General features: G+C 29.2%; 3 protein-coding genes and 1 long non-coding RNA gene across 7 annotated transcripts; 2 read left to right on the forward strand and 2 right to left on the reverse strand.

The window, feature by feature from the left end:
* Positions 1-4,283: 4,283 nt before the first annotated feature.
* Positions 4,284-6,329, forward strand: LOC130677423 (uncharacterized). The gene is made up of 2 exons (XR_008991598.1): positions 4,284-5,594; positions 6,009-6,329. It is a non-coding gene; the product is annotated as an uncharacterized LOC130677423 (long non-coding RNA).
* Positions 6,330-6,452: 123 nt separating this feature from the next.
* LOC130677421 (TBC1 domain family member 12-like) lies at positions 6,453-14,717 on the reverse strand. 3 transcript variants are annotated; one of them, XM_057484182.1, is made up of 3 exons: positions 14,476-14,717; positions 14,313-14,393; positions 6,453-13,190 (listed from the first exon to the last, which is right to left on the reverse strand). In XM_057484182.1, the coding sequence occupies exon 3, from the start codon at positions 12,957-12,959 to the stop codon at positions 11,757-11,759; it is 1,203 nt and encodes a 400-aa protein (XP_057340165.1). In that variant the 5' UTR covers positions 12,960-13,190; positions 14,313-14,393; positions 14,476-14,717; the 3' UTR covers positions 6,453-11,756. The 3 variants fall into 3 exon arrangements, with proteins under 3 accessions (XP_057340165.1, XP_057340164.1, XP_057340163.1); XM_057484181.1 differs by having other exon boundaries at positions 14,313-14,717; XM_057484180.1 differs by lacking the exons at positions 14,313-14,393; positions 14,476-14,717 and adding an exon at positions 13,270-13,903.
* A 1,874-nt stretch (positions 14,718-16,591) lies between these two features.
* LOC130677465 (succinate-semialdehyde dehydrogenase [NADP(+)] GabD) lies at positions 16,592-18,879 on the reverse strand. Its single transcript, XM_057484235.1, has 3 exons — positions 18,722-18,879; positions 18,526-18,626; positions 16,592-18,440 (listed from the first exon to the last, which is right to left on the reverse strand). The coding sequence occupies exon 3, from the start codon at positions 18,424-18,426 to the stop codon at positions 16,912-16,914; it is 1,515 nt and encodes a 504-aa protein (XP_057340218.1). The 5' UTR covers positions 18,427-18,440; positions 18,526-18,626; positions 18,722-18,879; the 3' UTR covers positions 16,592-16,911.
* A 5,544-nt stretch (positions 18,880-24,423) lies between these two features.
* LOC130677276 (speckle-type POZ protein-like) lies at positions 24,424-26,240 on the forward strand. Of its 2 annotated transcripts, XM_057483974.1 has the most exons (3): positions 24,424-24,614; positions 24,685-25,713; positions 25,812-26,240. In XM_057483974.1, the coding sequence occupies exons 2-3, from the start codon at positions 24,717-24,719 to the stop codon at positions 25,850-25,852; spliced, it is 1,038 nt and encodes a 345-aa protein (XP_057339957.1). In that variant the 5' UTR covers positions 24,424-24,614; positions 24,685-24,716; the 3' UTR covers positions 25,853-26,240. The 2 variants fall into 2 exon arrangements, with proteins under 2 accessions (XP_057339957.1, XP_057339956.1); XM_057483973.1 differs by having other exon boundaries at positions 24,425-25,713.
* Positions 26,241-26,610: the final 370 nt, after the last annotated feature.

Raw genomic sequence — 26,610 nt, forward strand, 5'->3', positions numbered from 1 at the left:
CCTAATAAAAGGTTTGTTATGTCCTGGGAGGTTACTAGGATCGGAGCTGACGCCACCTCCTGGACAGTAGAAAGTTCGTTGTCACGCGGGACCAATTTTGAATTTGAAAACAGTGATAAATTTATTGTTGACTATGATGATGATGATTATGATTATTATTTAATGAAATAATGAAATTATGGATAAGGATAGATGTAATTGATGAAATAACTTTTATCTGAAGACTGAGTTTTATGTCAAATTACTGTCAATTTCAAGCTAAAGTGGCTATTTGGGAACTGACAAACTGAGTCACGTAGTCTACTGGTAAATAATTAAACTAATGATAGCTTACAACGTCAAGTAAATACACAGTAAATGCTTGCTGTTAATGTCATCAATAAATTTTATACAACACAAATTATTAAGAAATAAAAATTAAAATAGAAGTTGGAATATATAAAGAACGTAAAAAGTAAAAAAAATTGAGTATTTCTTGCAGTGAGAGATTGTCGGAGTAAAGCAAATAAAAATTAAAACACGGTTTTCTACTAATTTCCGGAGGCTGGTGATCGTTCAGTGTTAGTAGAAAATTTTTTCGATAATTTGGAAAAAGTTGATAAATTAAATGCGTGTAAGGTTTTAAAAAGTAAAAAAAATGACTCCTTAAATGAAAGTTTGCTCCTTACGTTTTAAAAAAAACCAATTACATATTGCCAGATACGTTTGTAAAGTTTAACCTAAAACTTAAAAACTGAAAATATTATTTTTGTTTTTTCAAGTTAAATAAATATTACATGACTATAAAGTTAGCAGACAGCTCACAAATAAAATATTTGACCAAGCATATCTTGGTTATATGTCATATTGAAAATTTAAAAATGGAAAATGGCGCGTAATTTGAAAACGTCAATATCCATGAAAAAAACTTTTCTTTTTTTAATACAGTTGTCCAGCAATTTAAAAAATAAAAATTTACGAAGGTCTTACGACTTTAAATTTAGATAAAATCCGATGAAATTAACACATTATGATTAGCTAGTTACAATCTAAAGGCCCATTTTACAATTTTTTAAATTTTTGGCTTAGAATCTTTAGAACGTTATAACTTATGAAATAATCATCCAATCTGATACAAAAAAAACTCAAATTATTTATTTTTAAATTCTCTAAAGGTCTATTTTTTTTTTGTTGTTTTCATTTTTAATTTATTGTTATTAATAAAAATAAATTTTAAAACATTCCAAAACGAACATATCAAACTCAAAATAAATAAAATTCACAAAATGAAAAATAGGGCATTTATATTTTTGAAAAATTTAAATATTACTTTTAGCAATATTTTGATTATTCTGTGATTTTTTAGATATTTGCATTAATTTCATGGGGTTTTCTTTTATACGAGACGTTTGTATACGAAGCGCGGTAACTACGATCACATTTATCACTTTTTTCGCGGTTTATTCCACATTTAATTAAATAGCCGACAAATAAAATTCGTTCGGTATCATGTAAATTTTTTTTGTTTTGGGTTTTTACCTGTCCAAGATAATATATCTATACAATTTAACAACATTTTATTTATTTACCCTACTATCACATGGGTTACGCATTCAGAGCTCGAAAATGTACTCGCAACAATTTTATTTTTCTATAATTTGAAACGATTGAAATAATAGTATTGAAATCTGAAGTAATATTAATTTTTTGACGGATAGAAAAAAAATCACGTAGTCATTCCATTTGAAATTTAAAAGAAAATTTGAGTTATTAATGAGCGTGAAAGAAAATCTCATAGCGAGAGTGCTGAAGGATTAACTTGGGTGATTGCCCGAGCCTCCCGAGAACCGCTCGGCTGCCTTTGTCGCCTTAATTTATTTTATTATTTTTAAATATAAATCTTGTTAAAAATTACTTTTGTTTGCTTCTTAATTTTATTAAAAAAAAAAAAAAACAATTAAATAGTTTGATATATTATTGGTTGGTAGAAATAAGGATTTTCTATTTCAGAAAAGAATTTTGGTGAAGTTATTATTTAATTCTAGGGCAAAATCTGCACTAGAAGCATCCCTGTTTAAAAAATTTCATAGAATCCAATAGATTCTCATAAATTTCCATAGAGATTTCATAAGAGAATGGATGAGTTCTATGAGAAGTGTTATAGTTAAGTATAGAGCCTTATACTTACAGCTATAAGAATTGATCGGATTTTTTGAGCAGAAATGTTGAATCTACCTGACGCATGGCTTGTTCAAGATCTGCTCAAATTAAAAATGGTGGGAGAAGGAATAGTATGGATAGTATTACGTGTCTTGAATAGAAGAGCAGATCTTCAGCAAGCCATGCTGTTAGCTTTTTGGGCAGGAATGCGTCAGAAACTTTTGGCTGCACCATGTTAGAAATATCTTCAATATTCTTGCCTACAACATCATGAGCAAATCATGCACAATTTTTAGGTCAGTTCCTTGCTACAAAAACTTGCGAGCACATACGTAGAAGAAGACACTAGTAACTATGGACTTTGCACAAGGCTCTTATACAAGAGCACTTACTTAAGTAGGTGTTACTTGAAGCTTCGCCTCGGCCAAAAATTACATGTGATCTGAGACATTTCTTACTTTACTTCCCTAGGTGTGTAATATACTATTTTTTAGGTTTCAGAGAGGTAAAGTTGTTCATTTCAAATTTTAATAAATAAAATAAAGACTTGATAATAGACTATTATTGGAATTGTGAAAAATAAATTGAATAAAATGTACCAAGTAGTCGTTAATTAATGTTTATCACGTACTTGAATTTATGTTGATGCGTATCATCAATGATACTGACACCATTAAACCAAAACAATAAATTACAGTTACAGGGCTAAATAAATAGAGCTAGAATCTAGAAGTATGGTCAGAAGTAACTTGTTTTTATAAGGTAAATGTCCCAATACCGGAACAAGACCCAATACCGGAACGATTTGATAATCATTACATTATATTTTAACTCATACGCGATGAAATTAAATAAAACTTTCTTTATTTAAAACCTTAATCTTTTGGTTACAAAATAGGATATAAAACAGATTTTAGAATATATCCACAGTATGAAAAAAAATCGGTCTGTCAGTTGACCCTGCGGGTCAGCCTCAAAACTTCCCGCTGTTTTCGAGCTCAAGAACCTCGAAAACATTATTGTGAATACATTTTCGAGCTCGAAAATACGTTTGTATGCTGTTGTTTTCGAAAAAAAATGTTTTTCACCATTTTTTCTCCAACGATATCTCTCAAACGAATAAACCGATTGAGACGGTTGAGGTGGCAATCGACGCGTTTTATCAAGTTTTAAAGCTGATCAAATTTTGAATTCGATTTATCGAGTCGATTTTGAGATATTTCAAAAAAACTAAAAAAAAAATTTTTTTTAATTCTTTCGACAACGGTTTCTCTTGAACGAATGAAGCGATTTTGATGGTTGAGGTGACATTCAACGCGGCTTATAAAGCTCTAGAGCCCAGTCCATTTTGGAATCAATCCATCGAGCACATTAAAAATTATCCAAAAAAAACATTTTTGAAAAAATTTTATTTTTGGAATATCTCTGAACGAGCCCTACCGATCAAGCTCAATTTCTCACGGCTTCAAGATATTGCCAATCCGCGTCGAATGACACCTTAAAGTTCAAAATCGGTTCATCCGTTCAAAAGATACAGGTATTTACATACGTACGTACGTACGTACATACATACACTCGGACATCATCTTGAAATTAGTCAGAATAGCTTCCTAGGACCTCAGAACGTCGGCATCTGATGGAAATTCGATTTTCGTAAATCGGACCCAAACCAATAACTTCCCGAATTTTTGAAAATTTACAATTTTCTTGGCGGGAAGTTAAAAAAATGTTAATTATAGCAATAGTCTCGAATCCATGACTTTTTCATGTCTCTTAATGGTTTTTCTAAGAATTCAGTGAATGGTCTTAAGCTTATAAAAAATGTATAGAATTACTTTTCAATAATTTTTTTTTTGTATGTGCATCTTGAATGACATAAAATTCAAGAAAACATATTAACAATATGAAAAAAATAGTATTATTATATTAATTTTACTGTTCGTCTATTGGTTCACCAATATGAACCCGTGCCCAGTACCGGAACAGACAGTCATATTAATGTCATTATATAATGTTATCGATAGACATTAACGGTGAATTTTATTGACTGGCTAAATCAAGTGCAATATTAATTATTACTGGAGCCCTAATTTTTAATGCAGTATGTACGATTGTTATAAAAAAAGCATTAAATATAGATAAACTCGAATTTAAATCATAAAAAATAACTTTTTTTTTTTTTAATTAACTTCATAGTATAACCTCAAATGATTTATTTTGTTTCTATTCTTCAGTTCAAAGTCTTTATTTTCATTGAATCATTCAAAAATTTTGAATACATTTTACATTATGAGTGTGATATAGCAGACATCAGACAAATTTAAAATTATTAATAAATCGAGTAAATCATTAATAAAATAAAGGTAATTGTTTAGAAGTGGGGCTAACCCATGTTTAAATTAGCACAAATCCAAAAATAAGCAAATTGCCAAGAGACCTGTTTCATTCTCTGGCATTTTTTGGCGGATTGACGATATATTTGCTTAAATTAAGTATAAAATAAGCGTCAATATTCGAGTGTTTGTAACAGGCTATAAACATGATATATTTGATATCTTCTTTGATATTTTTCAATGTTCCGTGCTACACTGCACTATTTGACATAATTCTCTTATTATTGTATGTGTTAATGCTAAAGTTAACCATCAAAATTTAAGGTATGTCACAAGCCATAATTTCTGTAGTTTCGTCCTAAGTACGTTAACGGACTCGTCAGTAAGGCTATGTCAACGTACTCTTGCCTTAGACTACATCTCTTACAAGTACGAGCCGGCGAAAAACTGTGTTGCGAGCTTCAGCCAGACACTATACACGGAAAAAAAATTCGACGAAAAATTCCAATATTACTATCGTAATCCTGGACTATACTTTTATTATCTGTAACATTCAAATATATGATACGAAAATTTACAGTTTTTAAAAGATTTTTTACTATTCACTATCGTAATTTCATTAAGAGTTTATTGTAATCAATTCAATAAGAAATATTACAATGTTACTATCGTAAATAGTAAAAGAATAAAAAATAAGATTTAATTATACTATTTATTCTTTTATTCTTCCTTTTAATTTACAGTGCTGCCTCTATGTTTTTACAATACAAGCTACAAAAATTACGATAGTTGGATTGTAAATTTTCTGAAATGGTATAGTATATGCCATCTGAAGCGTTTACGTATGAAAGACAAGTGTTGTCACAAACCATGATGTGATGCTTGTATGAGTGTATATATATATATATAAATACAAATGATGACATCTACTTTGTCTGTATTATTTGTGGTTCAACTATATATATTTATAAATCAGTTCATCTTTATCCACAGTGTAGTGCAGAAATAGAGGTTATTATTCATGACGTTTTTCGGACAATTGTAAATAAGAAATTTAAAATAAAAACTGTACTTTCGTCATTACAAACCTACATAGATTGTGGAATATAATAATTTGGTGGTGTAAGTATAATTATTATTATTCAATTTTTATTAAACTTAATATTCTGTGGGTATATCGTATGATCCTGAAGTTGGCAGATAATTAGTAATTTTCGGATTTTTTTTTTCACCAAAGAAATTACAAAAAAAAAAAAACTAAAAAAATACACATGTAGAAAATTTAAAAAACTATGGGTGCAATTTTTTTAAATATTTTTTTTTTAATTATTTATCGTCTAAAAAAAAATCCAAAAATTATTAGATATCTGCTAACTTCAGTATCATGTATATCGTTCGTTTTAAAATCATTTATCTGGACAAGAAGTTTATTTTTATAAACAATTTAGTAGTATTTTGTGGTCATAGGATAAATGATTCTAAATGAATGAAAATTTATTTTTTCTAATAAATTCAATTCTCCTAATTTTGTTACAGGATAATCTTCATTTGTCGACAATGAATAATTTTACCCGGCTTTGCGAGAGGTAAAACATTTCAATAACCTCAAATTATGGACATTCAACATTTCTTTATGATACTGAAGTTAGCAGACGCCTAATAATTTTTGGATTTTTTTAAAAATGATAAATTATAGAAAAAAAGTATTCGAAAAAATTGCACCTATGGTTTTTTTAATTTTCTACATGTGCGTATTTTGAATACAAATAAATGAGTTATTTATTCATAAATTTTATATATACCAAAAAAATATGTTTGAAAAAATATTAAATAAATGTTTTATTATTACTACTTCAACATGTTTTATTTTTATTTCGAGATTGTATTTTCCTTCTCAATTTAACTGTTAAAAAAAAAAAAAAAATTCCAAATGATAAATTTTTCTTTTTTATTAATTATAAGTTCTACTTTTTTAAGAAAATATATTTTACTCCATTGACTTCTAATTATTATTTTATATTTAAAGAAATTCTACATTACCGACTCATTCATTTTACGATAGTTGTATTAGAATTTATGTTAACACAACTTGTATAATTTACTCTATAGTATCTGATTTTTTCTTTCTGGTAGTAGTATAAATTATAAAATAAAAATTACGATAGTCTATTGTAAAAATTATTATTGAAAACTTATAGTCCAGCGTTACAATACTATATAATGAAAATTACGATAGTTAAATCGTAAAAAATCCGTGAATTTTTTTTCCGTGTACTAGCAAAGGAAGGCGGATACCGTCCAAACTACTTGCAACAAAGTGCTAAGTGAGCTGTTGTACACCGTTAGTGTATTGAAATAACAGAAATATGCCGATTTTCCACTATTACAAGAGTTCAAAAATCTTTGTAGCTCTTAGTTAGACCTTTCTATCACCACCGTCCATCTTACGGTATTAATAAAATTAATTATTAGTATTTATTAGAAATTTAATAAATTTATATTGGAAAATTTGCATGATTTCTGCCATTTTTATCAATTTTGCACCCTTTAGTTACAAGGTTCGGATAGATATCTTGTGTTATAGACATAAATGCATACAGAAAATTTAATCCGCCGTGTAGCAGAACACGTGGAAAAAATTTAATTATAGATTTTTAATGTGTAAGCACTTGAAACATCGAAAAATGTGGTTAGCCCGGATATAGATGATTACCAAAATAAAATTTTAAAAAATGCGCATTCCAAAAATTTTGAAATTAGTAGTGCTCTTTTTATAAATATTATTTTTTTAATTATTTACCTCATTTATTTATAATTTTAAATTTGTCTGATGTCTGTTACATTCACACTCGTTTTACATTAATATTATTTAATAATTGTTAATATTTTCACAATGAATGAATGCAAAAAATAACTCATTTTATTACAGTTCCGGTATTAGGACAACCGAATTCCCGTATTGGGACAAGGCTATTTCAGCGTTCCGGTATTGGGTCTTTTGGGTGTCATAGAACAAATTTTTTTTTTTTTGTATCAAATTTAAGAAAAATAAACTAATTTGATTATTTTCGAATAGGTAAATGTCTATTCTATATGATATAATTAATTATTTTGGTTTATAATCTATTTGAATATTTTTAAAACGATAAAAATCAGTCGTATACCCTTCGTCGTTCCGGTATTGGGACATTTACCTTACGGATCTTATTGTAAAATATCATGTTTTACATGTTTTTATTCAAACATTATAGAAATAAATATAATAACAATGATCTTTACGTTACAAAATATAATTTATTAATATACTTTTTACATATATATTTAAAAACTGACATACTCGAATACACAAAACAACGATCCAAAAACTATTACGAACCATGTGGATCAAATCCGGGAACACGGCAGTATACACGTTCAACACGTATATTGCGTGTACATGGCGGCACGAGAAGTCACTGTTTCTAACTGAAGTCAGTAATTATTATATATCTAAACGGATTTTATTGTATCTAAACATATCAAATTATATATATTTACGATAAATACCAATAATTACGGTGTTCTACCGTAAAGCACGGCATTTTGCCACAAAATACAGTATCTTATTGTAAGATCGTGAGATACCGTACTCTACGGACGGAGAAAAATGAACATAAAAAATGAATGAATTTTTATTATGCTGTCAACCAAACTTGAAACAGGAAGTTGAGTCGCCAAATAATTACTATGCTGCATTACGCAAAATGTTATGCACTCAAAACTTATTGATAGATTGTAGTGAAGATTATTTATCTAAAATAGGAATTGTAGTAGAGAATAAAAAATTTTTAGAGGTTCACAATAATAATTATAGTACAGCATAATCATTTTTTGGTAATTCAACTTCCTGTTTCAAGTTTGGTTGATAGCATGATAAAAATTCGTCCATTTATTATATCCATGTTTCTCCGCGCGGTAAAATACTGCCTTTACAGTACCATATCGTACTTTACGTGGAAATGCCGTAATTTACGGTAAAAGTAATGTAGAATACTGTATTTTACGCCATGCTACCGTATCATAATAGGTTACGTCAAAAACATAAATTATGAAATTGTATAAATTCAATATTTTAATCTTGATAGAGACTTCGGGACCTTGTAAGAAAAAAAAATCGATAAAAATTTTTGATCTAAGAAAATTTACTGAAATCGAAGTGTCTGTAGTAAGTCTACTCAGACTTGAATACGTCAGTGATGTCAATGTAGATCTTGAATTCAAAAAAAGTAAAACGATTGAAAAGTAAACAAATTTCATTGAATCTGAATTTTTTTCGGAAAGGCACAATATCGCGTTTTTATGACTGTATACCTTCATTTTGCTAAATACTGTGTTTCACCGTTAAACACCGAATTCTGACCGTAAAATTACCACACGTAAGATACATTCTTATACGGAATACCGAGAAACACCGACTTTAGTCATACGTTTTACCATAAATCCAGCGTAGTTTGTGGTACAGTATCGTAATTTTTATGAATACCGTAGTTTACAGTAGATTTTGGTAATTTACCGTAATTTGGATCCACCAGGATTATGCAGGATACAAAAAATTTTGAAGATATGTTTATAAAGGAAAAAAAAAGAAAAAAAAACTTTCTATTATTTACATAGGAAAAAATTCTATGATAAATATAATCTAGAATGGCGATGTCAAAGTATACTTTGAAGAACAAAAATAACTATGTCGCACCTACTTCCAAACAGTTTATTTCTCGACCTCGTTGGACAATTTTTTTTCTCAGTCTTTTAAATTTTTCTGATTAAATATATATGTGTATGTCAAATAATTTGCGATATTTGTAAATGTCAAAAAAAATTATTTGACGATTTTTAGTCGTACGTATGAATTTTGATCACAATTAGAAAGAGAAATATGATACTTTCGTAAAAAGTTAATAAATTACTCAAATTTTCTCAATTAGTTCTCTATCAACATTTGAAAAAAAATTTGAACTATAACTTCAAAATTCAGTTAGGCACATAATATGATATAATCAATAATTTTCAAATTTTTCGAGCCTGTCGGAAGTATACCTATTTTAGCTTTCGAGAAAAGTTTATTGGACGACGTGCCACACTTTCATCGATTCAAAAGAATTTTAATACTAGCCCGAAGCTTGTTAAATTATAGAACAATACATCGAGCCTCGTTCTTTATGTGTTCAGAGTTTTTGTTTAAGCGAAAAGCTTGGACAAAACAACTACAGGCCCAGCTCAATGTTCGTAAGTTCAAGAAGTGAAGTGAGTTAGCTACCCTTAAGGGTGGGACGTACCTAACGAAATCTTGAAATTGAGATTTTTAATTACAATGTAAATATATATTGGACTCGAATGATGAAAATCTTCCGAAGAAGTTCATCTTCAGCTTTTGGTCAGAAGCTAAAAAATCGCTGTAATGATGATTAATTAATATATTAGTAGAAATCTAAAATTCGAAAATTCGTTAGGTACGACCCAGCCTTAGAGTTAATTTACATAAATAAAAGTAAAGAAATCTTTATTTATCAGCACAGAAGATCCTCTAATTATAGCCTATAAAAAAACAAAAATATCTATCAAATTATTTATCAATTAAAAAAGACATCTACTGCTCAAATAATTAATTGTCGATTTTTAGTTTTGTTTCACTCGGTGAGCCATATATATTTATATTAGGGTGCTTTGTTTAAAAAACATTTTTTTTTTAGCGGACACAAAAAAATTTTGTTGCTCATGTTGAGAAAAAAATTCCCTGAAAATTTCAGCTCTTAATTTTAATTTTAAGTACTACCTCTCGAGCGTCAAAGTTTTTCCGTTTAAAAAACATGTAAATCGAATAACTTTTTTTTTAAATTACTAAAACTTAGCCAGATTTTAAGCCATCGTTTGAAACCAGTTTTGATTTGCAGAGTATTTATTGATTTTTAAAATTCTATAAGACAATTTTGTTCTAATTCGATCCATGTCGATTGTATCAGCTCCGAAAGTCAATTTTTCTCTTTTTTCATAAATTTTTGTTATTCGTGAAAAAACGGCTCATCTGACGAAAAATATGAATATTGCCAATCTTTGAGGAAATCTCGTGTCCTCTACAAAATTGTTCATTACTCTTATAATGCTAAAGTGCACTGTTTATAAGATACGAGCAGTTCAACATTTTACAGTAGAAAATATTTGTACTATATTAAGCTTACAACTTTTATACTGTCAAATGTGAAACTGCTTGTATCTCATGAACAATACACTTTAGCAATATAAATGCAATAAACAATTTTGTAGAGGACACAATTTACCAAAAGGTTGGCAATATTCATATTTTTCGTCAGATGAGCCGTTTTTTCACTATTAACAAAAATTTATGAAAAAAAGAAAAATTGACTTTCGGAGCTGATACAATCGACATGGATCGAATTAGAACGAAATTGTCTTACAGAATTTCAAAAATTAATAAATACTCTCCCTAACGGACCCAAATTACGGTAAACTCACCGTAAATTACGGTAATCCACCGTAAAATACCGATTTACCGTAAATTACGGTGGATTTACCGTAATTTACGGTGGTTTTACCGTAATTTACGGTGGATTTACCGTAATCTACGGCGAATTTACCGTAAAATACGGAAATACGGTAATCCACCGTAAATTACGGTAATTCGGTAATCCAGAATTTTTTACGGTAGATTCATCGTATTCGACGGTAAATTTACGGTATACCCGCCGTAATTTACAGTAATCCACCGTAAAGTACCGATTTACCGTAATTTACGGTGAATTTACCGTAATTTACGGTAAATCTACTCGAATTTTACGGTATTCTACGGTAGATTTGCGGTAAAAATACCGTAAATTTACGGTAACTCAGGTCTGCTAGGACTGCAAATAAAAACTGGTTTCAAAACGATAGATTAGAATCTGGTTAAGTTGTAGCAATAAAAAAAAAAATTATTCGATTTACATGCTTTTTAAATGGAAAAACTTTGATGCTCGAGATGAAGTACTTAAAATTAAAATTAAGAGCTGAAATTTTCAGGGAATTTTTTCCTCAACATAAACAACAAAATTTTTTTGTGTCCGCTAAAAAAAAACATGTTTATCTCAAACAAAGCACCCTAATATATATTATAACATTTTGTATACTTTTATGCTATGAATAGCCAACTAAATATTTGGAAAAGATGAGCCATCGTTTAAAATACGGAGTCTTACTTCTTCAGATGCTTATAAGGAATTAAATATTTTTTCAAATCAATAAAATATTTATTTACACTAATAAAATCATTTGATCAAAAGTTCTATCACCAATTTTCATATTAACCCACTTAATACATTTAAACAAATCATCAACCTTAATGGTATCTGGTAGTTTGATTAAAAACTGTGCAACATGCACGAAATCCATGCTCAGTAATTCGTTTTTGTATAGTATTAGAATACCAATGGCAGTTTTAAATAAAAATTCATCGCCATCACGCACAAAAATATCCCAAATTCGACTTGTCACATCCAGTGGCATTGCTTTAGCATAAATTGTAAATAACCAATCAAGTAAATAAAAATCTGGTGTTAAATTGATGTCGAAAAAATGTTTATGTAAACAAGGTAAATTTCTAAATAATAATTCATTATAAATACTCCAATAATTATTAATTTTAATTTCATTTAATGTGAAGGCTGTGTTATGATATAAATTATTGTTAAATAAATTAGCTAAACAAATAAATGCATCAGTAGCATCCATATTAAGTATTAACATGGCTCCAATAAAACTCATACCCTGTACATACCCAATTTCTGGTTTGAAAATACAATATGCGGCTAATAAATTGTAAAGAGATTCAAATAGTGGTCCGTCTTTTTGAAAAATTTGTAATGACGGAAATGTACGCGTGATATCTAATTTGATTGATGCTGATTCTATGTGATTAGTGGTGTTAAACTGTTTTACGCAACCTACGAATATTTCGGCAGTTAAATTTAAATTATTAGCAATGGCTAGACACCAAATACGCCCTCGAACAGCTGATGGAATCCCTTGCCACCATAAATCATGTACCTCGGTGGTCGATTTGAGTTGATTGAAATTTGGTATTACTTTTTGATACCAATACTGTAAATTTGACGATAGTTTATTTTCATCTTTTAACTGTTGAGCACGTTTTTTATTATTATCTTCTTGTTCACGTAATTCACGTTTTTTTATTCCATCCAGAATAGCGTCATGTTGTTTACGGTGTAATGATTCTTCTCGAGAATTTTTGGCGGGTAAGTTTGGCGGACGCGATTGTGGAATTAATCCTAAACTACCAATTTCATTAGTTATTGTATTTTTACTATTATTAATATTTAACTTTGTTACTACTGTTGTCCCAGTGAGGTCTGTTGTTGATGGTAAATTAAAACGTCGTGATGAAAAAATATTTTTTATAAAATTAATTCCAGGTGTGTCTTCAGTTTTGTCGTGCATTTTTTAAATTTAACCATTCGCGCCTTTACTCATTTGTTGTATATATATTTTTATGGAAAAATTTTTTTTACAATTAATTTTTATTTTTGTAGTAAAAATTTATTAGCAATTCTTTGACTTAATAAATTAATGCACAGTATTGATTTTATATTTACGAATGGTTTCTTTTAGTTTGTAGATTCTTGGTTGTTTGCTTCGCAAAATCATAAAAGCTAACCTTATTTGATTGGTCTGGAAAAAAATTGTAACATATTAGATTTGGATATTATTAAAATGATTAATTGTTACTTAATTTATTTTTTATAGTTACGTTATACTTAAGAAATATCTTTTGGTCTATATTTTGAAAGCGATTATGATGTTTATGATACTAAGGATCACCAAAACGACAAAACTTTATTTAAACATTATTATATTTTTAGTGTAAAAGTTTTACATAACTGAGAACTCTTACAATATTTAGACTAATTTATTATACTCAGTTTGTACTATATTATTATTTATAATTGCGCAGTTTGATATATAATTGTGAAGAACATCATTCCATGGGATGACCGAAAATATAAAAAATAGTTTTGATAAAACAACTGAGGTTTAGTATAAAATAAATATATCTAAGTCTGCATCAGTAAAACCACAGACTGCTGAGAGCGTATTGAGTGTCCTCTTTTCGGCTAATGGTAGGGGTATAAGAATCATGTGTACTATCTGACGCTTTCACCTTTCACTAGTCTTACCATAACCAATTTTATTTTACGACTGTAACTAATATAAAAACTAAAATTCAACTAAGGTAAAAGCACCAATTATTGACACTATAAGAGACAAGATCGTAATTCCATTTTTTTAAACATATTAACGATTAATATTATTGAATTTTAATTTTAACATTGTCTTATTTAGTCTTTTAACTAAACAAATTCATATTTTTTTATAATAATAAATTACATTTACTAATTAATTTAAAGCGACAAAATAAGTTACCCGGATACACCAATTATTGACAGGTTAAAAACCCGACTGATCTAACTATTGACATGCTGTTGCTCCAATTATTGACACCCTTAATGCGCATACGTCACTGATCTGTTGAACTTTATATTTACTTTTTGAAAACGAGGTTAATTTTTAATTTAATTAAATAAATATTTATTTTATAATATTTTTCAATCACCTTTATTTTAAATACGAAACTAATAAAAATGTTTTTTAATTAAATAAAAATCAATTAATCATTTTTTTAATAACAATTTAATATTATACATATGACAGCGTGGGTTCTCAAATATTATGGTTTAAGTTTTTAATGGATTTATGTTTGAAAAAAAGCACGTTATGGTGCTGTGTACTGACCTGTCAATATGAGATACAACTTCAATATTATGTACTAATTATTGACATCCACTATTTTAAAATTAAAAAGCACATAATTTACTGTAAATATATGATATTGTTAATTTTTTATATTTTATTTATTTATAAAAAAAAAGTTGATGTGATTAGATGGAAAAAATACTTGAAAATCATCATTTCAAAATACTGCTTTTCTAATCGCAATAGATAAGAAATTTGACGCTCACAAGCTGTTTCGATAGACTCGAATGAATTTTATTTTTTTTATTAATGAATATTTAATATTTTTCACTAACAATAATTTTTTCTCCTCGACGGGCGGAAAGCGTCAACTTTCGTCCCGCTGTGCAAAACGAAGTTGCCGCTTTCCGCCTCCGTCGAGGAGAAAAATAGCATACACTCCTCGGGAAGTAAATAAGAAAGCCTCAGATCACATGTTTGTTGACCTCGGCTTCGCCTCGGCCAACAATTACATGTGATCTGAGACATTTCTTACTTTACTTCCCTCGGTGTGTAATATACTATTTTTCGATTTCTTAAATTATACAGATTGTTTAAAAATGCATACGATTATTATTAATATAGTAGGTAATTAAATATGTTCTAAAATAGGATAGGGCGTCAATAATTGGACCCCCGTCAATAATTGGTGCTTTTACCTTAAGTGCAGTTTTTTCTTTGAGTTGACACTACTTTATGGATGCAATTTGGAATTGGGTAAAATTCATGAGATAAAGTTATTTAAGATGTCAGCACTCATTATATTCGAGAAAAATTTTAGAAGAAAAGATTTCTCGAGGCGCCAGGCTAAGGAAGCGGTTCATGTTGATCAACAAAAGTGGCCGACTGTGAGGTTGTTTTCATTTTAGATTGAGGCCATTCTCAGATAGCCCCCCCCCCCCCTACTTTTTAAAAATTCACTAACTTTCATCTGTCATAAATGTATCAAAATTTTATCAATTAATTAAAAAAAAATTAAAGCATTAATTGAAAAAGGACAACGTAGTCGTAATTTCGCGGACATGTAGACTTAAAAAAAAATTATTTCCACTTGATGTCAATTAGGAGTTAAACAAAATTCGTTAAATAAATTTCAGTAAAATTGTCATGTCAATTTTATAATTCGAATTTTTAAATTTTGTTGGTTAAAATTTATTCAACAAATTTCGTTTAACTCCCAACTGATATCAATTGTAAGTAAATTTTTTTAAATTCTATATCTTAACGAAATTACGACTACGTTATCTTTTTTTCAATTAAGGTTTTTTTTTTTTTTAATTAATTAATAAAATTTTAATACGGTTATGACAGTTGAAAGTCAATGCATATTTTTAAAAAGTGGGGGGCACTGTCTGAGAATGCCCTTAATTAAAAAAAGGACAACGTAGTCGTAATTTTGCCGATATATAGATTTAAAAACAAATTAATTACAGTTGTTATCAATTCGGAGTTAAACGATATTTCTTAAATAAAATTTCGTAAAATCGTCATGTCAATTTTATAATTCGAATTTTTAAATTTAGTAGGCTAAAAGTTATTCAACAAATTTCGTTTAACTCCTAATTGATAACGACTGTAAGTAATTTGTTTTTAAATCTATATTTCGGTGAAATTACGACTACGTTGTCCTTTTTTCAATTAATGCTTCAATTTTTTTTTTAAATTAATTGATAAAATTTTGACACGCTTATGACAGTTGAAAGTCATTAAAAATTTTTAAGAAGTGGAGGGCATTGACTGAGAATGCCCTTAATATAGCTATTTTATAAGATTTAAAATATTTTCCAAGAATACTTCAATGCATCAAATTATTTTTCCTCACTCGATATCTAAAATCATATGTACAATACTAAATACCAGAAATTCGCGGTGTTGGTTGTACGCGCCAATAGACAACAATATTTATAAACATATATCTCTTATTAAACTATTGTACCTAATGATAATCATTAATATAAGGTAAAAGTCCAAATAATTGACAATATAGAAAGTATATGATACATTAAAAATTTATTTACTATATTTAATGTTGATGTATAAATTCTTTTAATGCATAAAAAAAGTATATTATCAAGAACTTAAAAATGTAATTGGCGGAATCCTTGATAACATTTGTGATACCAAAAAATAAGTCAAGATTTTTTTTTTACGCAAAAAAAAATTTATTTTTTATCTCAAATATACAGAATTATAAATTCAATATTTTTAGTGATTAACAAATAATAAAAATAATGTACATATTTTTTTACTTTGGGAATATTTTTTGCCCTGACACTGTGAAAATATTATATAATATATTAAAATATATATAATAAGTTATAGTTAAATGAGGATTTATGCAAAAACTTGTGATGGTCTTGAAAATATCGTATATTTTATTCTTTAATAATACGTGTTTTTCAAGACTTTTGCTTCTATTTTTTTCATTTTTTTTTCTCATAGGAGAAAAATACGATTTTGTTTCCGTTACACAAAATCCTTTCAAGTTGTGTATTTCTGTAATGAGTAGTCTTTTAAGAGTTAATAAGCTTATAACAATGGGAAAATTTCTCAATATCCTTGAAAGTCAACTTTTAAATAAATTCTTATCAAAAAATTTCTAATATTTGATATTACCCAGACATAGATACTTGATATCCAAAAAATCATCAACTCCATGTTTAGAACCCTCTCTACCCAATCCCGACTCTTTGACTCCACCAAACGCCGCTTCGGCACACGAAATTAATCCTTCATTAACTCCAATCATACCCACCTCCATTTTTCTCGCAACTCTAAAAATCTGTGATAAATTTTCCGAATAAAAGTATCCCGCCAACCCCACATTAATATTGTTAGCGTTTTCTAATACCTGATCTTCGTTTTCAAATTCATGAATCACAGCAATCGGTCCAAAAATTTCTTTTTTAAAAATTTCCATATTCTCATTGACACCAGTTAACAACGTAGGAGAATAAAAAAGCTCCCCTAAATTTGTTAATCGTTTACCACCGCAGTGAAGTTTTGCCCCCTTGTTTACGGCATCACGTACCAAATTATCAATCATATCAATCTGACTCTTTTTAATAAGCGGACCATGAGTAACACCCGGTTTCATACCGTCACCTAATACTATATCACGTTGCATATGCTCTAAAAACTTACTGGTAAATTCATGGAAGACATTTTTATGTACGTAAAATCGATTTGCAGATACGCAAGTTTGACCTGTATTACGAAATTTGCAAACCATGGCACCTGAGACCGCCAGCTCAACATTCGCTGATTCAAAAACAATAAACGGTGCATTACCACCTAACTCCAAGCAAACCTTTTTAACGTTATCGGCACACTGTCGATACAAAATTTTACCGACTTGAGTAGATCCGGTAAATGAGACAACTCGGACACGTTCGTCATCACAAATAGTTTTACCAACACTCGGTGAATTATTCGTATTCGTCGTGATAACATTGATAACACCTGAAGGAAATCCTGCCTCTTCAGCCAATTGGGCAAGCGCCAGCGCCGTTAATGGGGTATCTTCTGAGGGTTTTATTACGCACGTGCAACCAGCAGCTATTGCAGCGCCAGCTTTTCGTGTAATCATTGCATGTGGAAAATTCCATGGTGTAATAAGTGCTGCTACACCTGCAGGTTGTTTGAGAATCATCAGTTTACGATTGTCTGTTGTCGGTGGCAGAATTTCACCATTAATACGACGCGATTCTTCGGAAAACCACTCGACGAATGAATTGCCGTAAGCTATTTCAGCACGTGATTCAGCTAGAGATTTACCATTTTCTTGGGTTAATATTTTAGCTAATTCTTCTGAGTGTTCAACCATCAAATTGTACCAGGTTCGTAGCAAGTTGGCACGATATTTAGCAGTAGTGTTACGGAAGCTTTTGAATGCTTCTGTGGCTGCGTCGATAGCTAGCTTGGTATCCTGAGCATTCATGTCGGGGACTGAAGCAATCACAGACTGATTTGATGGATTTAAAATTTCGAATTTGGTACCTCCTTGAGAAGTGACCCATTTTCCATTAATGAATCCTTGAGTTTTTAATAACGAGAGTTTGCGACTTAAAACTGGAGATCCAATATTTGATAATAAATTTTTTGATGACAACATTTTAGATCGTAAGTCTGAAAAAATTTTAAGTAAGAAAGATTTAACACTAATAAATTTTTTAGAAAAATAGTAACTTTATACCGTATTCTTGGTACTAACTTTTATAACAGATTTAAATTCCAATTGAACTCAATTTCATTCTCAGATGTTAACTAAATGATCTTGATAGTCTAATCTAGACTGATTAAATAAAAAGCCCCCTATTTGACATTATAAAAAAAATCAATTTTGTTTTATATTGTAATAATGTGTGTAAGGCTTAAATGTTGAAGTAGAAATTTGATATTGGACTTACATTATCAGACATTGCTCCAGTTTATCTATCACGAAATTCCAACATGATAGTATTGATTGGTAATGTCAACAAATTAACATTGATAATTGGTGATAATAACTGATTATCGAATTAAGAGAAATTTCACATATCTCCGGGTATTATCAAAGAACCAGTGTTGGCAACTTGGAGAGATAAAATTATATGCTCAGGGCTGTAAAATTTAAAAATTATTTAGTTTTAAAAAATTATAGTTTATAAATTTTAATTCTAAATTAAAAAAAAACACTCAACGAGAATAAAATTATACGCAGTTAATTTTTTCATTACTATAAATGTTATAAAATATAATTAAAAATACATTATTTTCGACTTGAAAGTATTTATACTTGCACTTATTATGCCTATACCAACATAAAAATACGCGGATGTCAATTATGTATATGCATATAAGTATACCCTAATAGCACAGTTTGCTTTAGCAAAAGTTTACTGTACAAAAGTTTCGTTGAATTTTTCCTAAAATTTCCGTCAACTTCGGACTTTTCCATTTTTTACGACAATTTGTATGCAACTTGCTACTCAATTTGACGTAAATTTACTGCCCGAATTAGAATGCAAATTCACTTCAAAAGTTGACTATAAAAAAGTTGTCTTTGATTTTCAGGCAAATTTTATGTCAATTTATCGTTAATTTGACTTAAAAAATTGTTAAGTTTATTTTTACGCTCAAATTGTAGACAATTTTATGTATAAATTTGCTTACCTTCTGAAATGGTAAGAATGAACATTACCGACTGTTTTTTTTCGTAAAAGTTTACTTTTAAATTGAAGAAAAATTAACCGTAAATTTTGTATTTTCAACTTTTGCTGTGAAATTGTCTGCAAATTCGGGCAGCAGATTTCAGGTAATTTCAACATCAAATTACCGTCAATTTCAATGCAAAGTGGCTATTAGGGTATATTTCCGCTGAAAGCGCCCGAGACGAATGCAGCTTCAGTAAGTAACAAAGATGAAAATTAGGCAATGAAGGCGTGCGATTCCAAATTTTTTGAATCTGTTGAGTATATACTTATACAGAATATAAGCTGTTTTGCGCATGCGCTATGGTAATTACTAATTAAAAATTTAATTCTACTGCAAAATTAATTTAGGTAGAAAAACAATCAGACAATCAATAAAAAAAATTAATCTATCAAATTAGCTTGCTGAAGCTGGCCCCCGTCAATTTTGATTTTTACACTTTTTTAATTTTTCAATGCCCCAATCGTTTGTTCGTCGATTGTTCGTTATTGACGGTCAATTGTTGTTGTTTGTTCGTTTATTGTTTATTTATAATTAATTAATTAAATTTTCATCCTTAACTTAGCCCCCCTCAACTTATCGTCATTTTATTTCTTTCTGTTATGAATCAATTAATATTCATTTTCGTTTGTTCTATCATAATCTTCGTTTGTTCGATCATAATTAACGTCTTTTCGCCTTTTATTATCAATTTTAATTAATTAACATCTCATTACCAGTATAGCTATGTTGCGCATGCGCATTAATACTTATAACGTATTGGGATCTCTGTCCAGATGCCCGGGAACATTTAAATTCATGATTTAATACAAAAAAAAAGTGAATATCCAATCAAATAAGATATGAATTTTTAATTGTACTTGTCGTTAAAAAATTAAATAAAATAATCTCAATATTGATGTTGTGAATAATCTTAATATACAGCATCAATTCGAATAGTTAGTAAATTAGTTATTAATTAATGAAAAATATAAGTGAAAATCAATTTTATCATGCTTTTCAGCGAACGTCTCTGCATTCAAAGTGAGTGCACACATTTTTTATTTACTTGTGAAAATTTTATGTTTGGAAATTTTTGGTTTGTGTATGTGTCCTACCGAAAATTCTCATAGAATCCACTCAAATGTGACAAAAACCGAATAGAAACCAATACATTCTATGGGATTCTATGCGGTTTTTGTCACATATATTTGAGTGGGTTCTATGGGAATTTTTGAATAGGGTGAAGATTTCCTGTGCGTGTATATTTATATATGCTGAATTTTTAAGCAAATTTTCCATTCATTTGTATAAATTAGATTATTTTCAATTTTAATATCTACTGTAAAAATTAAATATCTTAAAAAAACGATTTTTTTTTTGTTATAATTTTTATGGCCGTATATAATTAATTCTTTGCATAATTATATTCTTCTCTCAATAGGTTCATTTTTGAGTAAATAAAACCAATATTGATTTTTATGGGTATTTATTTATTACACTGAGAAAAAATTTCTCTTTGGACAATTAAATTGGTTTTGTTGAATTATATTAAGCTAAAAATTATTTGGGACAACTAAATTTTATTACGTCAATATAATCTATTTTATCATTCTAACACATGATTTAATAGACTCTATTTGGTTGACATTAATATTTCTCTCTCTAAGATAATAAAATCATATGGTAGAATTAAGAAAATATTTATTTAATGGACAACTAAACTATTTTATAGTGCCAACAAATCCAAATATTAGAGCAAAATATTATTATATTAACTCTAATAAATATTATTTAGATACAAAAAAATATATTCATTTAGAATAAATATATATATTTGTTAGAGGTTAATAAATAAATATTTGAACTTAATGATTATTGATTTAAAAGTTATGGTGTTAGGCAGCAGCAGCTGGAGTAGTTCGATGCTCGCCACTAGATCGCGCCCACCATTTGTGGTGTCCCTGGTAAGAAACTTATTTCAGAATTATTATATTCCCAACTTGAAGCATATATGGGACGAGTTATCCGCAGAAATTTTTCTACAGTAATATGTGGGTACACTGTATTACACTATGATATTAATGTTTAATATTAATATTTTTCCTGAACAATTTTTGTCAGTACGAAAAGAAGTACTTGTGAAGGAAATAAATTATTTTTCTAAATATGCATTCATTGAACTGTTCAATAAATATTCTGTCATTTCAAAATAATATTTAATTATTATCAATAACTCATTCTCTAGAATGATCACTCATACATTTCATTATGACTACTTTATAAACACTACAGGTCATCAATTTGATTTTATGCTTGCTACTAAACGCGTAATTATCTTTACTAAATATTTCATAGTTTCTAATCACTCGTTTTGTTGGTGGATTATAAAATATTTAGTTAAAACAACCAAATATATGATTGGCAATGGGCAATCAAATCATTTTCTTGTCATAACTAAAATTTAGTTGTTAGTAGAAAATTTTTTTCTCAGTGTATTATTGTCAAATTACTTGTTCTGTTATGCCCATTAGCAAATTTAACTAAGGGTGGTACGTACTAACCGAATTTTTTAATTTTACTTTCTTTCAATTTATTAATCAATTGTTATTATAACAATTTTTATAGCTTCCGAAAAAATGGGTAAGACAAACTTCTCGGAGGATTTTCATCATTTGAGTGACTTAATTATTCAAAACGTAATTAGAAAAGTAAATTTCGGCTAGTGCTGCCCACCCTTAAAGCTTTCAGATAAAAGTGACTATTATCATATATTTTACATCCAATAACAAAAATAAAGAAAGCTGATCAACAAATCAATACTTGCGATTGAACTAACAACTAATAGTTATGAGAAATGTTACATAGAAAAGTAAAGATTGTCAATTAATGAGCGTTAAATTAAAGTATTTATTTATAAACAATTTCAATTGCTCAGTAACTCTTCGTTGTTAGATAATTAGACAACTGAAATTATATAACGATTTCAAGTGTTGAATTCCAATTTCGTTATGCACTTATAGGCTTATTTCGTTCATGAGATTGCATTCATTTCATATATTATAATATGCAAGTGACAAAATTTAAACAGAAAAAAAAAACACATCAGAACAGACAATTTTTTTAACTAAAATATTTGTTATAATAACTTTAAGACATTTAGATATGGTATTTTTAATTTTTAGGTTATGTATAGTGGTTATAAATTTTATCTTATCACGTATAAGATTTTTATTACTCAAAGTTTGTACGAAACTCACTTTTCAAGTCAATCTCTTAGGTCAACGGGTAGCGAGTTAAACTTGTGAGCGCGAGGTCCACGGTTCAAATCCTGCACACGCCCCAATTTTTTATATTTTTTAACTACACGGAAAGAAAGTTATGGGAAGTTTTGCTATGCATTATGGGAATGGTTCCCATAATGGTATGGGATTAGTACCTATACTACTATAGGGATGGTTCCCATATATTATGGGAACCATACCCATAATAGTATGAGAATAGTTCCCATACCATTATGGGAACCATTCCCATAATGGTATGGGAATCATTCCCATAATATTATGGGAACCATTCCCATAATGGTATGGGAATCATTCCCATAATATTATGGGAACCATTCCCATAATGGTATGGGAATCATTCCCATACTATTATGGGAATAGTTCCCATATTGGTATAGGAACTATTCCTATAATATTATGGGAATTATTCCCATAATGTTATGGGAACCATTGCAATTTCATTATGGGAATCATTCCCATAATATTATGGGAATAGTTCCCATACTATTATAGGAACCATTCCCATAAATTATAGGAATGATTCCCATAATATTATAGAAAGTATTCCTATAAATTATAGGAACCATTCCTATAATTATAGGAACCATTCCTATAATTATAGGAACCATTCCTATAATTATAGGAACCATTCCTATAGTGTTATGGGTATCATTCCCATAATTATAGGAACCGCTCCCATAATTTATGGTCGTAATTCCTATGATGGTATAGGAAAAAATTTCACAAAATTATGGGAACCGCTGCTATAATTTTCTTTCCGTGTATTATTGTAGAAATAATTATATATGATTGTATATAGTTATGCATAATTATATATAATTATATAGAGCCATTTTTTATCTATAATTTATTTACCCGGATGGGCATGATCAGACCTGATACAGGTTATTGAAAATATCTATTGTGTAAGTAAATACAATGCATATGAAATAGGAATATTATGGAATATCAGTTTATTTATATATCAAAACCAATTATATAAAGTGCTTAAAATCTTTAGTTAAATTATTTAAACAAGTTCATTAATCTAAATTTTGTCGATGCATGAAACGTTTGCATATAATGTTTCTCCTTTATAAGGATGTGTGTTATCTTTTAAAGAAATTAGTGCATTCTTAAATTCAAATAGCTACAAATTATTCGTATAATTAAAACTGGTCGAGTACGGAAACCTGAGGAAATATCAAATCATCGTAAGATTCGAGTAATTCTTGAACAACATTTTTACTGGTCAATTTTGGAGCCTTGAGCCAAGTTATGTGCTTATTTTTATGAATGAACTCAACTTCCATGGAATCGGTTATAACAATTTTTTTCTCTTCGTAACTGCTTTTAGGTGTATAATCGGCATAAACGATGAAATTTTCTAACTTCATGAATGAGCAATTTTTCGGCCTTTTGTTAAGTTAAAAAAAAAAATTGCTACAGATCACCCGTCAAACAGGCAATTTTTGGCTCAACTGACTGTCGTTTGCTGCAACGACTCTGTTCAAAAATTCTCCCGTCTATTTCATTAAAAAGGCAGTCCTTACTTCCCTTTTTTACTAAATTCAAGCCCCTCTAATCCTCGTACAGAGACTTCAACAGGGGACTGTAGAACTACTTCACGGTGAGCTCTTTCCCATGTTACGCGATAGCCCAAGTTCGGGCTCCTCTACTCTAGTCTCCATGACTCGTGTACTAGTTAACCTGTGAGCGAGAGAAGCGCCACATTTTTATGTGTTGACGGTGAGCCAACCAGGCTTCCGTATCACGATCTGGCTGCACTGATGGTTACAGTTAATCTTGGCAAACGGAAGCGTGGTCATAGCGACAAATCACTATAGTAATTATATCTTATTGCCACGTCATTGATGCTTTGTATTAGAAAATTATACTAATTGTGTTCATCGCAGGAATCAAAAGATAAAAGTTGTGTCAATTTAAAATGCTTCTAAAAAGATATCAAAGCTTTCGTAAAACATTGAAATCATGGGCAATACCGGATATAAATCAACTACTTGAACGAGCAGACTGTAACGGACATGAGGACCCCGTTACTGTGAGTGAAAATTTTTCTGAAGACATTATGGGTCACTTAATCGAGTGGAAGGTCGAATTGAAAATTTCAAGGTCAAAGTTATTTCCTGGTGGACTGAGTTTATCATTCATCCCTATAAGCGGAATGGATGATGACATCTGTAACTTTTACCTGGTTGATATCGACAAAAATCATCTTTACATTGGACTGAGTGACCAAAGTACTTATACTAATCGTGAAGACCCAGATTTCATTCCTTCCCGTTTCAATAGACCAAAAGAAAAACTGCTTCCAAACAATACCATGACACTGCACATAGAAGTTTTTTCTTACTTCGATTGTGACCGTTATCCTTGGATGAAATGTTTGTCAAATAAAACTCTAATTGTCGAGATACCAAATGATTACTTTGAATTATATAAACGTCAAAAAGATAGTGGTGATGTTGTTGACATCCAGGTGCAGGATAATACATTTCCAGTGCATAGAAATCTTTTAGAAAAACGTTGTCCTGTATTGTACGAAAAAGTTGTTCGTCATCAACAAACATCCGACAGCAATAACAATTCTAAATTAACTCTTAGGGATATCGATGCAAAGATATTTGAAAGAGTTGTGGAATATATCTATACTGACAAGGTCTGTAACTTAAATGATCATTCAGAGTATTTGCTAGAAGCTGCTGATAAATATGAATTGATAAGACTGAAAAAAATGTGCGAACAGTCGATTGTCTTTGAATATCTTGAAGAAGAAAATGCTCCAGTGATTTATGATTTAGCTATCCGATGTCACGCTCCTCAATTAAAAGAAGCTGCCCTGGTTTTTCGGCCGGCTATTGAAACCCCCGATGCAGCGAGGCCTTCCCCCGTTATCACAAAAACTTTCAGCAAAACCGGATATGGTATGTTTTTACTCCCTTCATTGTAGCGAAGCTTATAATTTTTTTTACTCAATCAAAGTATCAGATTTAAATTATTTACTCATTTTTAACTTTTTCAGATGTAAGGATGGTAGAATGTACCTACTCAACACCTCACTAAATATATCAACTTTATTCAAAAATCGTTAACCCTAACAGCTCAGCTCGAAAACTTGTCGATTCAAAGATTTCTCTACTTCAATACATCAGGGGCCCCAATCTATGAACACACATACGCGTTAAATGTATAAGTGCATCCGTGTACTTCACATGTAACATGTAAAAATATACAATATTTAATAATGTTCATCAGGTTTGCATTACTAAAGATGCATATATTATTAACTAAGTTATAATGATTGAAAGAAATTATAAAAATTTGTAAGCAATTGTTTTTGTGAATTTTATTGAATTTATTTTATTATTCTATTAAAATTTTTCAACATACACAAAAAATAAACAATTCAGTAATCAATTGTAGTACTGTAAAAATTGATCAATAAAACTTTACAAACTAATTAGAGATTGAGTAATAACTTTTTTTGAAAATTTTTCTAGAATGCATGTTTTATTTTTGTAAATAAAACATTTCTAATTTATGAGAAATTTTGACATGTTCCGTTGCTTACTCTTGACTGCTCGGAGTACATTTACTTACTCTGCATTTACGTTTTTATTTATTTGTTCTGAACTATTATGCTCTAAAATAATTTAATACATAGAGATTTACGTACTCTGAGCAAGCAACCGAATACACCATTAGAAAATAATGTCTCTCATTATTTTAGATAAAAAAAAAATAATAATAACAAAGTAACATCTAAATACACGGTTCTTAAATTATTATTAAATTATATTGCATTAGAGAATAATTTAAAA

The sequence above is a fragment of the Microplitis mediator genome, chromosome 11, assembly GCF_029852145.1.
Source record: "Microplitis mediator isolate UGA2020A chromosome 11, iyMicMedi2.1, whole genome shotgun sequence".
NCBI lineage: Eukaryota > Metazoa > Arthropoda > Insecta > Hymenoptera > Braconidae > Microplitis > Microplitis mediator.